The following is a 17,058-nucleotide window of genomic DNA, read 5'->3' on the forward strand; positions in this document are numbered from 1 at the left end:
CAAACTCTTAATAATAGTTTGTATTCACTCATTCTTACACATTCCTGAATGCAGTTTTTAAGGAAGAAAGTTCATAAATGGAGAACATACTTGGGAAATGTGATACTGTGATTTATAGGATAGATATATATTTGATCATTCAGATGAACAAAATATATTTCTTAGACGTATTTGGTCTTCATACAAAGTTCCTGGCTTAAGCGCCCAAAACCTTTGGAATTTTCCTAAGCTGTAAGAGTAATGGAGCATCATTTATTATACAGGTAACCCCTGTATAACACGGTTGTCAGGTTCCTAAAAAGGCCATGTTATACAAAACAAAGAACTAGTACAAAAAAGGAGGTTAATTTACAAAAATTAAAAAAACATACTATTATATGTTTATAATTAAGAGAAATATCTTTATTAATTTTCACCAACAGTATAACACATTAATATATATTAAATAATGTTTTCTTCGTCATCACTATTAAATTGTTACTACATTCCATGTTGTTCAGGGATTTCCCTAATTTCGAATGAGATTTTTTGCTCTTAAAAGCTCTTATTACGCTCCAGGTTATTTGGGGATTTCTCTACTTCTCAAACCGTGTTAGAATGAAACCGTGTACTAGGATGATGTGTTATACGAAGGTTTTCCCTAATTCTCGGACTGTGTTAGAGTGAAACCATGTTTACAGAAGTGCCGTGTTGTAAGGGGGTTACCTGTATTTGTTCTCTTGTCCTCAGTTCCTGCAAACAGAGCCTTAAAGGTGAAAGGCTTGTTGTTCATAATAAGCCCTTTCCACCATAACTGAGTTTATGTTAATGAAGGTGACTTTTGCAAAGCGCCTAAGAACGGAAGCTGGTTGCCATGAACCAACCATGAATAAAGGGTTGGAACTTTCAGTCTCACCCCGATTTTCTGGGGAGGAGGGACTAGAGTTTGTATCAATCACCAGTGGCCAATGAATTAATTAATCATGCCTATGTAATGAGGCCTCCATAAAATCCTACAAGGAGGGGGTTTGGAGAACTTCCGGGCTGAAGAACCAGAAGCCTTCCACCTGCCACCGCTGTGGGCCCCAAGCTCCATGAGGACAGAAGTTCCTTTGTGCAGGACCTCTCCTTATGTATCTCTTCATCAGGCTGTTGATTGGTATCCTTTAATATTTTTTGTAACAAACTGGTATTCTAGTGAATAGACATGTTTTCCTGAGTTCTGAGTGTTCTAGCAAATTAATCAAACCCAAGGAGGGAATCATTGGAATCTCCAGTTTGTAGCTGATTGGTCTGAAGCACAGGTAACAACTTGGCCTTGCAACTGGCATCTGAAGTGGGGGGTGGAGGAGGGCAGTCTTTTAGGACTGAACCTTTAACCTATAGAATCTGACGCTATCTCCAAGTAGATAGTGTCAGTATTGAGTTGAATTCTTGGATGCCTGGGCTGATGCTGAGAATTGTTTGTTCGTGTGGGGGGACCCCACACACATACACATGTTGGAATTAGGTCTGGGAACTCTTTTCAGAAAAAGTAGCCATAAAAATCAATGAAGTAAGTGGTTGGACAAGGGCCTCAGTAACATTCATATGGTGAATGGCGAAGGTGTATGATATCATGGATTAGAACAGTATTATATTTCTTCATTTCACTGAAATATTAAAATTTGTAAAGAATTTATAGGCTGGATGTTCAGCTTTGCTTTTGGCCAATGGGCATTTAAATACTTCAGGAAGGTAGGAGCCAGAAAATAGCTAGAAAGGTAATTAATGTTTTTAGAAATACTTTTACTTAGCATTCTCTTAATGTCTATCCATATTGGTAAGTTTCTCTTATAACAGCTTAAATAGGAAGGAGAAGGAAATCTCCAGGGAAGACAGGTAATTTTAAAACTTTGTTGTTTAAGAAACAAACACCCTCCCTACCCCCACCCACCCCAAATCCATCATTGGGCATGCTAGGATTACCACTTCAAAAACTGACTCATCAAGCAAACACAGAATGGTATTAATAGCACTGTTAAAGTGTTCAAGAGTCTGGTTAAAGCACAAACCACCTTATACATTGGAAAGCCAATCTCCAAGACCATCATTTCCTGGTAGTGTGAAGATCGCAGCTTCGACGAGCATCAGTAAACAGTCCATGTCACTTGCTTTAATTTGTTTGGGCCTACTAATTGCTCCAAGACTTCTCGTGAATGATCTACAAAAGGAAACAACGATGATACATTAATTCACAGTAATCAGAGATATTTCATGTGTCTTCATGCATAAACTGGGGATGATAACTATTATATCTCATAGGGTTATTTAAAGGATTAAATGAAATGATACGTAAAGAATAATATACAACTAAAAATACATTTAATTAATGGTAACCCTCACTATTACTAGTTGTAGTGCACACATCATAGTAATACTTTTAAAAAACAGGCATATATTGTTTCTCTGTAATTTCACCAACCAGAGGGTAATGGTGTAATTTCATCATGAACCTGTGTATATTGCCTTTCTCAGGCTCCTGGCAGGAAATGGATGATGCACTAAAGTAAAGTATTTGAACAGGGTTTAATAAAGCGTCTATTTACAAAGGAATGAGCAGGATTCAAGAAAGCCAACAGGTATGGTAAAGCACCTTGGGAAGTTGCAACATGTCCAAAAAGATTAGGGGTGGGAACGGTTACTAGAATAAGACAAACTGACCTGTAGTTGAACAGTTTTCCATGTCATATAATACTATTATAAAGGATGGTTTTTAATAGATATTATTATATAAACTCATTATAATTTAACCAATGTGTATTATTGAACATTTAGATAGTTTTCAATTATTCACAAGGTATAGTAGTGATTTTAATAAGGTTTACATCTCTTTTGCAAAGTCAGTTTTATAATGTCTTAAAAATATAAACCAAAGCAAAAACACTGCTAAAAATTTATTACTTTAAAAATTATTCAGAAGTTTAACAAACTTGTTCCATAGATACAATCTATGTTTTATGTACAACAGTCTTGGAAATGTTCTAACCTAGTCTTGGAAATGTTCTAGTTTAGTGATTCTCAGACTTACAGACTTCACAGACCAATAGGAAAAAAAAGTGGGTCCAACATTTGGTTACTAAATTTTATTTTAAGCAAAACAAAAATAAGACCAAACGCCAAGGTTTAGTGCAAGGAGAAGAACAAAAGACTGTGGAATTGAGAAGTTATTCTAGTTGGGAAAATAAAGGTTTACAGCAGTAGCTAATTTAAAAGAAACAAATATAGTTTTATTCATTGTCAGAAAAATATCATCAGTTATTATAGAGGAAATGTATTATACAAGAAATCTAAATTAAAGACAGGTTTTAATAGGTTGAAAGTAAAAGGACGGACAAAGATGCATCATGCAAACAGCAACTATAACAAAGCTAGAGTGGCTATACTAATAGAGGAAGGGAGAACACTTCACAACTCATTCTGAGGCCAGAATTACCCTGATACCAAAGACATCACACACACACAACTACAGACCAATCTCTTTTACGAATATGTACTCAAAAATCCTCAAGAAAACACTAGCAAACCAAATCTAGTAAAAATATAGAAAAGATTATATGCCATGATCAACTGGGACTTAGGTATGCAAGATTGGTTGAACATCTGGAAATCAATGTAATACATTGTATTAGTTTCCTATTTCTGTTGTAATAAATTACCACAACCTTAAGGGCTTAACACAGCACAAATTCATTATCGTACAATTTTGGAGGTCAGAATCCCAAAATGGGTCTCACTGAGCTAAAATCAGGTTTGAGCAGGTCAGCATTCCTTTTTGGAGACTCTAGGGGAGAATCCACCTCGACTTTTTTAGCTTCTAAAAAGCCACCATATTCTTTGTATTCCTTCATATTCAAAGTGAACAACATTGGACAGAATCCTTCTCACGCTGCCATCTCTATGGTTCTCCTTCTGCCTCCCTCTTGCACTTTTAAGGACTCTAATAATTACATTGGGCACACCTGGATAATCTGGGATAATCTCCCTATTTTTAAGGTCAACTGACTAGCAATTTTTCAATTCCATTTGCAATCTTATATAACCTAACATACCACAGGTTCTGGGCATTAGAACGTGGATACCTTGGGGTGGGGGCATTATTCTGCCTATGACATATAGCATATCAATAGAATAAAGGACAATAACCACATGATCATCTCCATAGACAGAAAAAGCATTTGACAAAATCCAACACTCATGATAAAAACATTCAACAAACTAGGAATAGAAGGGAACTTGCTCAAAATGATAAAGGGCATCTATGGAAAACCACAGCTAACATCATACTCAATGGTGAAACACTGATACCAAAGTTTTGGGGGGAAAAAATGTTTTCCCCCTAAGATCAGGAACAAGACAAGGATGTCTGCTCTTGCCACTTCTATTCAGCATTGCACTGGAGGTTCCAGCCAAGGAAATCAGGAAAGAAATAGAAATCAAAGGCATTCATGTTGGAAAGGAAGAAATAAAACTATCTTTATTTGTAGATTATGTAATATTGCATATAGAATGTTCAAAGAAATCCTCTAAAAAATCAGAAGTAATAAAGTTCAGCAAGGTTGCAGGGTATAAGATCAATATACAGACATCAAATGTGTTTCTATACACTCGCAACAAACAATCCAAAAATGAAATTAAGAAACTAATTCCATTTTCATTGCCATTAAAAAGAAAAAAAAAACAGGACTAAACGTAACAAGTGAAAAACACATACTCTGAAAACTAAAACATTGTTGAAAGAAATTAAAGAAGATCTAAATAAATGGAAAGACATCCATGTTCATAGATCAGAAGACTTAATATTAAGATGGTAATACTTGTGCTCGCTTTGGCAGCACATGCACTAAAAAAAAAGATGGTAATACTTCCCAAATCTATAGATTCAACGCAATCCTTACCAAAATACCCCCACTTCGTTTTTTTAAAGAAAATGACAAGATGATCCTAATATTCATATGGGAATTCAAATTACCCAGAATAGCCAATACAATTTTATAAAACAAAAATTGGAAAACACTAATTTCATTTTAGCTGTTGTTTCTAGGATTATTTTGGCATTTTTACTAGTTATGAATGTTATCAAACATATATAAATATTTGTTTTCTGACTATATTTGTGTCACTCTTCTGTAGGAATTTATTGTTGCACATAAATAGGAAGACACTCTCCCTCCAATAGTAAGCATACGATATATTTTTATGTAATTAAAACATTTTCATGCTAGATGGCAGTATTACATTATTCAAGTCTCCTCAGGCAGCTTTTCCTCTGAAAATAAAGAGTATTTGGGACTTTGAGTTTGAACAGTAGAAATATTCAATGCCTGTGAGTTTATGCTATAGGGAGAAAGTACGGGCTCAGGAAATTATTCTATTGGGGGGAAAGAACTGGAGATTATGGATCAGGTGACTTAGGTTTTTAATTCTAGTTCTACCATCAGCTATTTCTAGGATCTGGGGCAAACCATTTCAACTCATTGTATCTCAGTTCTTTTATCTTTAAAACAAGGGAGTTGTTTACCAGACTTCTGGGGGATGGCCCGTTAGCTCAGCTGGTTAGAGCACCATGCTTGGAACACCAGGGTTGCCAGTCCCATCCTCACATGGGCCATTGTGAGCTGCGCCCTCCACAGCTAGACTGAGACAACTACTTGCCTTGGAGCTGATGGGTTCTGGAAAAACACACTTAAAATAAATTTTAAAAGTTAAAAAAAAAAAAAAGACTTCTAAGGAAACATTCACCATCTCTCTAAAAATCTACGACTAACATAGATGGAGACCACTTTTTGAAAGAGATTCATGATAGGGGCTTTTGGGGCACCAAGAAAAAGAAATCATGGGAAATATAAATTAACAAACTAATTTTTTCCAAATGATCAAGGAAAATGTACTTTAGACATTTTTGTAGAATACACAGGGAAAAAAGTGAGGCTGGGCACTTTTTTTTATTAACAATGGTCAGAATTCTAATGCTTCGTTCTGTGATACTGGAATAGTAATGAATGAATAAATAAGGATGAAGTAACAGAATAATATAGGATTGAGAAAATGAAAAAGAAAAAAAAAGTTGTCCTTTAAGCAAGTAATCAGTTTAATTATAGGGAAACTGAAGCAAACCACTTGGGTCTTAAATACCTCTGTTTTGGCTCTTTGGGGTAAATCTTGATAGTGCTGTCATCTAGGAATCTATGTAAAGAACTTGTAAAGAAATCAGGTTGAAACAAATCCTCAGATATCACTAAAATTGAGTCAATTCCAAGCAGCAGATTTCCTCTTGGGTTTTCCTGTCTTTTAATGTAAACATAAGGACTCTGCTACTATCCAATTGCTTTATTGCCCTTCTAAAATCTAAACCTCCACGTCTGTGAATACTGTGAAACATGTTTAGATAATTATGAGAAACTAAAATGCAGGTTCACCGTAGAAGATTAACAAGTGTGTGAGTTGAACTTACTGATCACCATTATAGACATAATTAAATTAAAAGCTTAAGTTTAAGAATTACTTTCCTGCTTCTATAATGTCTATTATTTACAGGATTTTAAAACAGCAGCTTAGTTTTTTTGTTTGTTTCTTCTGCAGAAATAAAATCAGAGTGCTTCTGACAGTTTCAAGACCTAATTTATAGTGTGGAGTTTTGTTTATAGTCTAACTAGAAGGAAATTTTATAAAGACCTACAGATAAAGTAGAGAACATAAACTGATTAATTCAGGGAATCTGATGGATAACTGCAGTGGGTACTACTGTTAGGCCAGGAGAAGAAACCACCTCAGGCCTGGAGAGAGACCAGGAATGTACTGAATAGAAACTGTATTGAATAGAAACCATCTTATCTTAGAAGCCATCTTGTCTTGCTCCCTGCTTGCTTGTACCTGCTGGCTTGTATTTTTCTCACAGGAGCCCATGATCAACGGACCTGAACATTCCTGGACAATGGCATGGAACCAGAATGTACAGTAAGAGGACATGGTCATACCCTGAAACCCTCAGTTGCGATGAATGATGCAACAAAAGCCCCTGAAGCATTGAAGAAGAATAGCCTTGTTTACCTCCCCTTAGAAAACTCCATAACCCTCTTGCTCAGGGAGGTCATGGTGTTTTTTAACCTGACCTCCTGCTGCTCAAACACGCCAAACAAAAGCTAATTTGTTTGATCTCCCATGACTCATTCCTCTGGCCGTGCCCAATAACTACCAATGTGGGGGTCAGGTTGCTGTGAGGCTAACATAATACTAGAATTGCACAAACATATGTACATACATATATTCTTTTTATAGACTGTCAATTGTATTGTCTTATATAGTCATACACGAGCAATCACATGAATACATAAGCAAGAGGAAACATGTTGTATAATGTGTCATGAAAGAAGAATTTTCACTTTTCAGTCCAAAAAAAGCAATTGTCTTCTTTGGAGAAAAAAAATTAAAGGGGAATATATTAGCCTACTTTATTTTCATTCAGTGGTGGTAGCAAAAACATCTAATGGCGGCAGTACTGATGGGAAAGGGGGACGAGCAGGGATGATCTGGGTAGCAGAAAAACTTCAGCTTTTTCTCTTTAAGAAGCTTTATTGATAAAAACCATTGTGTATGAACTTTTATCAGATCTCCTAATTGTATGACTGACAAACATACATAAGGGAAAGTTTAGGTCCATAAAAGATAAGTTGATGTTTTGGAGAGATGGCAGGAGACTGGGGATAGGTGCTCATTTCACTGTATCTTGAGATTTTAGTTTTAGTCTTGGCAGTATTATTAAAACCTGTGTCACAATGGGCAAGTAACATTTCAGTATCTCACTTTCCTATTCTATGAAATCAGGGGTCAGAAAAATAACATACATAGTATTTTGTGCTAAAAAATTTTGGGGAATGGTTGGAGTAAAAAGCTTCTTTCTTAGCTATCGTATTTTTCAGAGCCTTTGATAATATTCATCATACTGGCGTGTTGCATTTCCCAAACTTTTTGGACATATAAACTTTTTTTTGGTTTTTTTATGCTATACGTCTGATAGGGTAGGTATGAAACAGGTTAGTTAACTTGTCATTAGATAGACAGGGAGGTCCCTGGTGGAATAAACAAAGACAGCCATATCTTAAAACTCCAGGTTTTGAAATCACTCCTTCGCTCCAGGCAAAATCTAACAAAGCCTTGAGGTTAATCATAAAATTCCTTTTGGCCTGACAAATGGAGCAGATCTGATAGATAAGAGTGGGTTATTTTGCTGATTCCTTCAGAATGGGCAAGCAGAACAAAACTGGTAGAAGAATTTCATTAAAAGGCGCCAGCTCCCCTTCCCCAAACAGGCAAGGGAAGGTATAAAAGTAAGAGCTTTTACCTCACTCACTGGGCACCCCCATTCGAGACCCCCTCGCGCTTGGGAGCTCTGACTCTGCTTTCAATAAACTATCCTCTTTTTAAAACTCTTTGCCTCTCCTGGGTCCATGTTTCCATTCTTCAGTCTCATGAGACACGATCCCGACACTCACTCACTAAAAAGTCCCCTACATCATTTGGGGACTCACAGAGACATATTGACACAGGTTAGTGAGTATGATTGTTAGGTAGATAGGTAGGTCCCTGGTAAGATAAAGAAAAGACAGCCATATCCTAAAACTTCAGGTTTTGAAATCACTCCTTTGCTCCAGGACATAATGTAATAAGGCCTTGAGGTAAATCATAAAATTCCTTTTGGCCTGACAAATGGAGCAGATCTGATAGATAAGAGTGGATTGCTTTGCTAATTCCTTTAGGATGGGCAAAAGGGAAAAAAGTGAGGCTGGGCACACTACCAAGCAGAACCAACCTGGTAGAGGAATTTCATCAGAAGGCGCCAGTTCCCTTCTTCAAACAATTCCCTTCTCCAAACTGCTCCCCTTCCCCAAATAGACAAAGGGAAGGTATAAAGGTAGGAGCTTTTGCCTCAGTCATGGGACACCCCCGATTCGGGACCCCCTCCCGCTCCCGCTGCAGCTCGGGAGCTGCAACCTCCTCTCCTGCCTCTAATAAACTATCCTGTTTTTAAAACTTTTAAAACTCCCTGGTCCGTGTTTCCATTCTTTGGCTTCACAAGACACGATCCCAGCCCGCACTCAGAAACTGCCGGCAGATCCAACATCACCTACGTCAATATTTTTACTTCAGGTAAATAGACAGGAAGGAGCAGAAGGAAAAAAAAAAAAAAAAACAGCCGCGGTTAGAAAGCCCCTTGCTGTAGCTCCTACTTGGGTCAAGACCCCTGGCTGCCCAGCAGGACTCCAGGCTTACACACACCTCTAAATCAGAGAGATGTTGTTAGAAGTCAGAGAAGAGGGGGACACATCCTGTTTGTCAGGGCCATCAATACCTGACTAGCCCAACACATTCCAGGTTTTCAGATGCCCCAGAAGGATGTGTTTGTTTACATATGCCCCCAAACCCAGGGGTGTGTTTACACATGCCCCTAAACCAAAACAAAGCATTGCTAAATGCCAGAGGACCAGGCACCTCAGAGGAAGAAGGAGAAATAGGAGGGGGGAGGTGATTCAATGTAAGGCGAGGCTGCTTCCCTTTTGGGTCAGCCTGCTGCGCGTCTCGGAGTAGACTCTATTTTACTAATAAACTTCTGTTCATGCTGCACAAACTGTCTCTTGATTGAAGTCTTTCCTTTAAAAAGACAAGAGCCAAGGTACAATGTCATTTCCCAGTAACACCTCTGGTGTCTTCTAGAACACTATACCGTGTAACTATAGTTATTGAATTCAAAGGATTTGGGGACAGATCAAGGGAGATACGATCACAAGGTGACAGTAGGACACAAGTTTTATTTGGGCCACGCTTTGATAGGTTTTCATGCAAAGGAAATCCCTTACAACATGAGACCCTCTAAAGGTGTGTGTGTGTGTGTGTGTGTGTGTGTGTGTGTGTGTGTGTGTGTGTGGTGCGGTGTCTGGGGACACTACTCAGAAGGGGAGTAGGTAAGGAAGCTCCCAGAGAACTGAAGAGGGGGTTTATGTGTCAGGATGTTGCTCGGCAGCAACGTAAGGCGTCTCTAGGGCAGAGAGCCCTCAAAGGGCAAGAGTGGCGTGGGGGTCTTTTATAGCCCTGGGTTTTATCTTCCTTATGGGTAGTAAATGTTGAGTGCAGTTTTTCAGGGTGTGCAAAGCAGGCAAGCTCTGGATAGATAGATAAAATCTGTTTATTTAGATTATATTTACAACAACTAGATAAGTAAAAATTTGAGTTTGGTGTAAGTTGGATTTTAAGGTACTAAAAGTCTGCTGTGAAGAAGTAAAACAGAGGACCGACAAATATATAGAGAGATCATCTTTGTCTCATTTATATAACAGTAATACAGGTGGTAAATGCTGGACTAGGTAATCTTCCAGGTCAAAAATATTATTATATCTCCCAAATTTTGAACTCTTGCCATTTCAATGTCTGCTTACACCACTTCGAACAGCCACATGAAAATACAAGTGATTGGAAAGAGAGGTCATGCTCTAGCTTCAAGAACTGAAGTTTACTGACAATTTTTCTTTACAGGAAAGCAGTTTTTCAAAGTATGATATACAGATCCTACCGTGCAAGATCCTTCCAGGATTGTGAGCTGAACTAGTCACTTTATTCATGGAACACTTTTTTATTTTATTTTATTAGTTTCAGGTGTACAAAGCAACATAATCGTTAGACATTTAAAACCCTCATAAAGTGAATAACCACCCCCCAAGCTACTACCCTCTGACATCTTACCCCTCTGTTACAATACCATCAACTATCTACCCTATGTTGTACTCCACATCCCGTGACTATATATACCTATGTATTTAGTTATAGTTGACATTCAATATTATTCTACTTCAGCTTCAGGTGTACAGCGCAGTGATCAGCCATCTACACCGTCTATGACGTGATCCCCCTGGCAAGCCCAGTACCATCTGGCACCTTACATGATCTTTACCACATTGTTGATTATATTTCCCCTACTGTATTAACTCTTACTTTGTATTTCTTAATGCCCTCACCTTTTTCACCCTGCCCTCAACCCCATTCCTATCTATCATCCTGATAACTCTAGTACCTACCTGGCACCATACCTAGTTATTACAATCTTACTGACTACATTCCTTATGCTCTATACTCTACCATTTAGAATTGAAGGACAGATAAGGAGCTTTCCAGACAAGAAAAAGCTGAAGGAGTTTATCACCACCAAACCAGTATTACATGGAACACCATTTTTAATTGAAAGAACATCTGACAACCTAAGGTTATTCAGATTTGGATACTAGGCAGACTATTCCTTGAAAAAGAGCAAAATAAGCCTGTCACTTCAAAGAAAACAAATGATAGAGTTGGTAGCCAATGATTACATTTTAGCTTTCAAGTGAATTTTGGAAAATTTGTAGTTGCCACTGTGATCTTGAAAGCTACCCAGTACCTTTCTGATGACATCAGTGGTGATATTAACAAATGTGATTTTTTAAAAAATAATTAACTATGTTGACATTTGAAAGATCTGTATAGCTCAGAGAACCAATATTCCAAACTGCCACAGCATGATGTTACAAAATCATATATGGGTAAAAGATCCATTCATTATGCAAGACAAACCAATGGATTGTAATGTAATTGTATGAAAATTTCATTGATTTTTTAACTTCTACACTACAATTAACCTTTAAGAAATTACCACTTGCTGAGTTTGGGGTGATACCAAAAAAGAGTATTCACAATGGTCTGAAATGTAATGATCTGAATAAAAATAATTCTCTTTTCCATGTAATAGGTTATTTTTAAAAAATGAATAAATCTATTAAAAATTTCTCAGCTTCAATTTTTAATTTAATAATATAACCCACATGAACAAAAATTCTTTGGAATCCTCAATTTTTAAGAGTGTAAATGGGTCCTGAGATGCATTTGAAAAATGCTGCCATAAAATATTATCTCAATTACTACAAACTGCAAGTGGTTGTTTTATCTCATTACCGATATAAGAATACAAAGAAAAACCAATAGAATTTGTTCTGAAATACAGAGGAGGATACAAAATCTAGTGGTCTTCTAGAATTACATTTCTATCATGTATCTTTTAGAGAGAAGATAAAACTAAAATACTAGAGGGAAGGAGAAAAACATGCTTTTAACATGCACACATAGGTTAACATCATCAGAACATTATTTCTTACAGAGAATAAAACATGGGACACATTTTGCTTTCAGATGAACACACTGTTCAACAATGTATGTGAACCATGTTCTCAGAGGAAGCTGGTTCTGTCTTGGGACCCTCTATTTTTATATACTCTGTTAGTTATATAGGTAGAAAAGAGTCTGTGAATTCGCCAGCCTGCCATGCCCCACTGTTGTGGAAGAACGGCGGAGACTGAGAGACTCAAGCGGCACGTAGAGATCAGGGAAAACACAGCTTTATTACACCGGCGGGCTCAGCAGGATTATTCCCAAAGGACTGAGCATTTACTGGGGTTGGGTGCTTTGTTTTATAGGGTTAGGACTCCGACCGGGTTTGGGGGGGGATTCGCGCCATTGCTATTGAGGCGCAAGGGATTGGTTAAATCTGGCCGGGTGCCGGGGAGGTCTGTCCCTAACAGCTGTGATCGCTGAATACTGTTTTGAAGGGAAAGCCTCTAATTGCTGTGCTCGCAGGAAACTGCTCCGATAAAGTATCGGAGGAGGGAGGGGGACGGAAAGCTCCCAAGGCTGTGCTTGCAGGAAAAAAACCGTCCAAACACCACGAATTCATAAATTCCAGGTCTATGAAATAAGCAATGTAAACAGACCCTTTCCACTGGCAAATACTGCTAGCATATTTATAAGGAGGTCTGGCATAGGCAATCATTCCCTCAGAGATCCTGCGTTGAAGAGGGAGAGACACAGCCTGGATGGTCCCTCTTTCCATTGCAATACCAAAAGGATTGAAATATACAGTCACAAAATTCCCTAAACTTGGGAAGAAATGGTGGGTCTTCACTGCTAAGAGAATAAACAGTATGTTCATAATTTAACTGATGTGTATCAAGTGTATTACAGAATATTAAAAGATTGAATAATCTAATAATTCCATAGATACTCTAGAGATTACCAGTAAATAGCTTTATTCAATCAAGTTTCTAAATACATTAACTTGGACATCTACTGAATTAGGGAATGGCTTACGTAAATCTCTTAGTGTTAGGAATCAGTTTAGGTTTTTTTACTGTATTATGTTTTCAGGTGTTATGACCTCTGAATAAATCAGAATATTTAAAAAGCTTTTTTTCTGTAGAAAGGGAAGTAATCTTTAATTGACCACAGGCATGGGAATGGTTTTTCTGATTAACTGAGATATTTTTGTAATTAAAATTATCATTTTATTTGTGATTAAAAATATTTCTAAATATATCATAACATTTTTTGATAATGGTGTTTTAAATCGTATGTTGAAAAACCACGGCTATTAAGATATAGTGTTGATATCCCTTTGTCTCTGTTCATTGAGGGATCATTCTTCCCTAGCTTCTGGATGAACATTTAGGTAATATTATCACTTTCTAATCTTTCCTATTATAAAATGTCCAACCACATTTTAAGTTGCAAAACACCCAACCCCTCTCTGCCCTCATTTCTCTAGAATGGCTCTCCCTCCCACCATGACCACATCTGGTCTATGAGCAATACTTATGCATCCTCAGATTCTGGGAGTCAGGCTGATTTTAACGCAGCAGCAGCCTTTCCTTCACTCCTACTGTCAGCAGCTAGCCTATGCAGAGGGCACATTATCAGTTTCCAGTAGTTCCACTAAAGTTCCTCTCATTGGGCTCTAGGTAAAAGGTCAAAAACAGCAGCACTAGCCAAAGAAGTCCTCACCAAAATCCTTTCTCAATAATCATCGTCTCAATCCTTTAAAACCTCTTTGTGGATGACTGGTTTCCAGGGTTGTGAAATAGGTTCTCACATATTTCTTTTGAAAATTGTCATCTTTGCCATTTCTCTCACTTTTGAATTTTATACCTGCCGTATCTTGTTGCCTTAGTTGAAATTTCCAATTTAATGTCTCACTAACGTAGCTATATTGTATAGAAAAATATAACTAATTTTACTTTTCTAATCTAGAATTAATTATACGTACTTACTGAATATATGTATACAACACTGTATTAGAGATAGAAGACAAAAGAAAAAGAAAAAAATTACATGGTGGGGAGGGTGAGGGGATTGGAGGGCAATCGGTGACCATAGGATGGCCACGGGCTTGAAAATTAATCTGGGGAACGTAATTTGGTGGTTACCAGAAGGTAAAGGGGTTGGGGGGTGGGGGATGAGGGTGAGGGGGATCAAATGTATGATGATGGAAGGGGAGCTGACTCTGGGTGGTGAAAACACAGTGTGATTTATGGATGATGTGATACAGAATTGCACACCTGAAATCTATGTAATTTTACTAACAATTGTCACCCCAATAAATTAAAAAAAAAAAAAAAGCTATACAAAAACACTGAACCACTACATTTCTAGATATAAGCAATATTACTAATATTAGTTTAATGTATTCCAATGATTTGTAATCAGAAAACATTTTTGGCATAAGTTAAATAAAAACAATGACTATATGGAGAAAAAAAAATCTTATAAAAAAAAAAATTACATGGCATAACCACTGTCCTTTAGGATCTTAAAGTTGAGTTGGTAAATTCAGTATTTTGAGTCATTATGTGGATGAGGAAAGGTTTAGTGGCATTAAGCTTTCCTGGTATCTGGAATCATACTGGCTAGGCATTTCTCTTGAATTCACCAACTGATAATATCTCTTTAGTTACCAGTGATCTCAATAATTATGTCATTTATCTCAAAAGGCTCCTGGTTTAAATATCAGAATAATCACTGTGACTTATTTTCTAGACACATTTGCTGGAATCAAGAGAACTGCAGATAGGAGATACATGCAATAATGAGGGGGGTAGCAGGAAGTGGGCTCTGAAGAACTTCAAAAGTGTCCCACTTTTGGGAAAGCATGAATCAGGATCAGCTCACCCTCCGAGCACAGAGGGCTAACACTAGATTACAGCAGAAATGGTAACGTAAGACTTTTTCTTTCTCTAATCTCCCCTCCTGCTCACCCCAGTTCGACGATGTACTGACACTGGTGGGGTCAGAAACCATGGTGGGCAAGCTGGGGAAGGAAGCGAAGCATGAGATGATAAAACAGAGAAACTAACAATGTCCCTTTATCCACTGCAGTCTATCCACCTACAGCAAACCTGAGCTGACTGGCGGAGCAAAAAGCTTTAACTTGTTTCGAGTATTACATATGCCTAAAACATTTGAATTACTGAAATGATATGAAATGATGAGACTTGACTATCTGAGAATGATAAGAAAAGTCAATGGCACATGTCTGATATTTCATCTGGCTTTGGAAAAAATTAGCCCCTTTAGAGCAGATCTGTAATTAAAACAGTGTGAAGAAAATAGAGTCACTTTCAGAGTATTACAGTACTTGCTTGTTCAATGTATTGATTAAATGTACACATAGCTCAATGGGTAGATTTATACACTTTTAGGTGGTATTCTGAAAATATCTATTATCAAAGGTTGCTGTTATTATAGTTCACATACTGTGGTCTCCTCCACCTTACAACAGCCTACTATTTAGGATTAGAATACAATTTTCTGTTTTCTGTTTCTTGTTTGATGACGAGAGAGCCTCTGTTTGCCTTCTCACAACCCCCAAAGTAGTATATTCATGTACCAATCCCCTTTATTCAGTCCTTCTGAGTTAAAACTCCTGGTTAAAAATTAGATTAATCACTAAACATATTTTCCAGACACATTTGCTGGAATCAAGAGAACTGCAGATAGGCGACACATGCAATAATGGGGGGGGTGCTATAAAGTGGGCTCTGAAGAACCTCAAGATTGATGAGATTACAGTTAACAGGTCATTTAACATAGTAGATAGATGTAATAGTATGAACTTTACATTTTTAACTATTTTTAACTAAAGCATCATATTTAGTTAGTATCATGACCACTATCACTGCCACCGTCATGATCCCCACAATAGTTAACATTTTATTGAGCACTTCCCATCACGACCACCACCACCACCATCACGGCTAACATTTACTGAGCCCTTACTATGTGTTACACACCTTATTAAGTGTTGTCAGACAATCATCGTGACCAACTTTATGAGGTAGATAGATACTGTCAGTATACCCATCTTACAGATAAGGAAACTGAATAATGGAATGACTTAAGTAATTTACTCAAGAACACACAGTTATTAAAAGATAAAACCAGGATTTGAACCCAAGCAGTCTATCACACTAACCTGTTATCAGGGGGCATCCATGGAACAGTAATATACGTATCTGAGGACAGCAAGTAAGGACGGCTTCTACAGCCTCATCAGTCAGATTTCTACAATATCCCATATGAATCTCCTATTTAAAAAAATAAAAGATAATCAAAAGAAAAAATATGTCTATAATAACAGTATGAAAATGCTTGGGAAATACTCTGATATAAAAAGAACCAAGTATCTACTTGCAAGAAAAACTCTTTAGAAAAGACCAATGTAAGTCTGCAGTAATTTGGAAGTAATAGAAGCTTTATAAGTTAAATGTCCAACCAGCCAACCAGTCTATAAAGCACTACAGATGTGAATTTCACTGTATGTAAATTATACCTCAATAAAGCTTGAAAAATTAAAAAAATTTTGAATAAAAAATTTTTGAAAAGAAAATTTTGAATTAAAAAAGCAAACTGTAACAGAACACATACATTATAAAACTACTATGTAAAAATTTAAATATTATTATCTTGTATATATATATATATATATATATATATATATGTAGAGAGAGAGAGAGAGAGAGAGAGAGAAGAGAGAGAGAGAGAGAGAGAGAGAGAGAGAGAGAGAGAGAGAGAGAGAGAGAGAGACTGATGAAGGACCTAAACATGCAAGGAAAGATACATAGGTATCTTTAGAATAGTGGTTACCTCTGAAGGAAGAAACAGGATAAATGAGGAAGGAGTTTAGATATGCCATAT

At 37.1% G+C, this 17,058-nt stretch overlaps 1 protein-coding gene across 2 annotated transcripts in view; it reads right to left on the reverse strand.

Annotated features, from left to right (window-relative positions):
- Positions 1–1,526: 1,526 nt before the first annotated feature.
- AMN1 (antagonist of mitotic exit network 1 homolog) overlaps positions 1,527–17,058 on the reverse strand; it is a 48,304-nt gene continuing 32,772 nt past the window's right edge. For both annotated transcript variants that reach the window (XM_033118356.1, XM_033118357.1), the window contains exons 6-7: positions 16,337–16,448; positions 1,527–2,182 (exon numbers count right to left, since the gene is read on the reverse strand). In XM_033118356.1, the coding sequence (XP_032974247.1) occupies positions 2,109–2,182; positions 16,337–16,448 (186 nt within the window). In that variant the 3' untranslated portion in view covers positions 1,527–2,108. The remainder of the gene's footprint in view (positions 2,183–16,336; positions 16,449–17,058) is intronic.

This window comes from Rhinolophus ferrumequinum, chromosome 10 (assembly GCF_004115265.2).
Source record: "Rhinolophus ferrumequinum isolate MPI-CBG mRhiFer1 chromosome 10, mRhiFer1_v1.p, whole genome shotgun sequence".
Lineage (NCBI taxonomy): Eukaryota > Metazoa > Chordata > Mammalia > Chiroptera > Rhinolophidae > Rhinolophus > Rhinolophus ferrumequinum.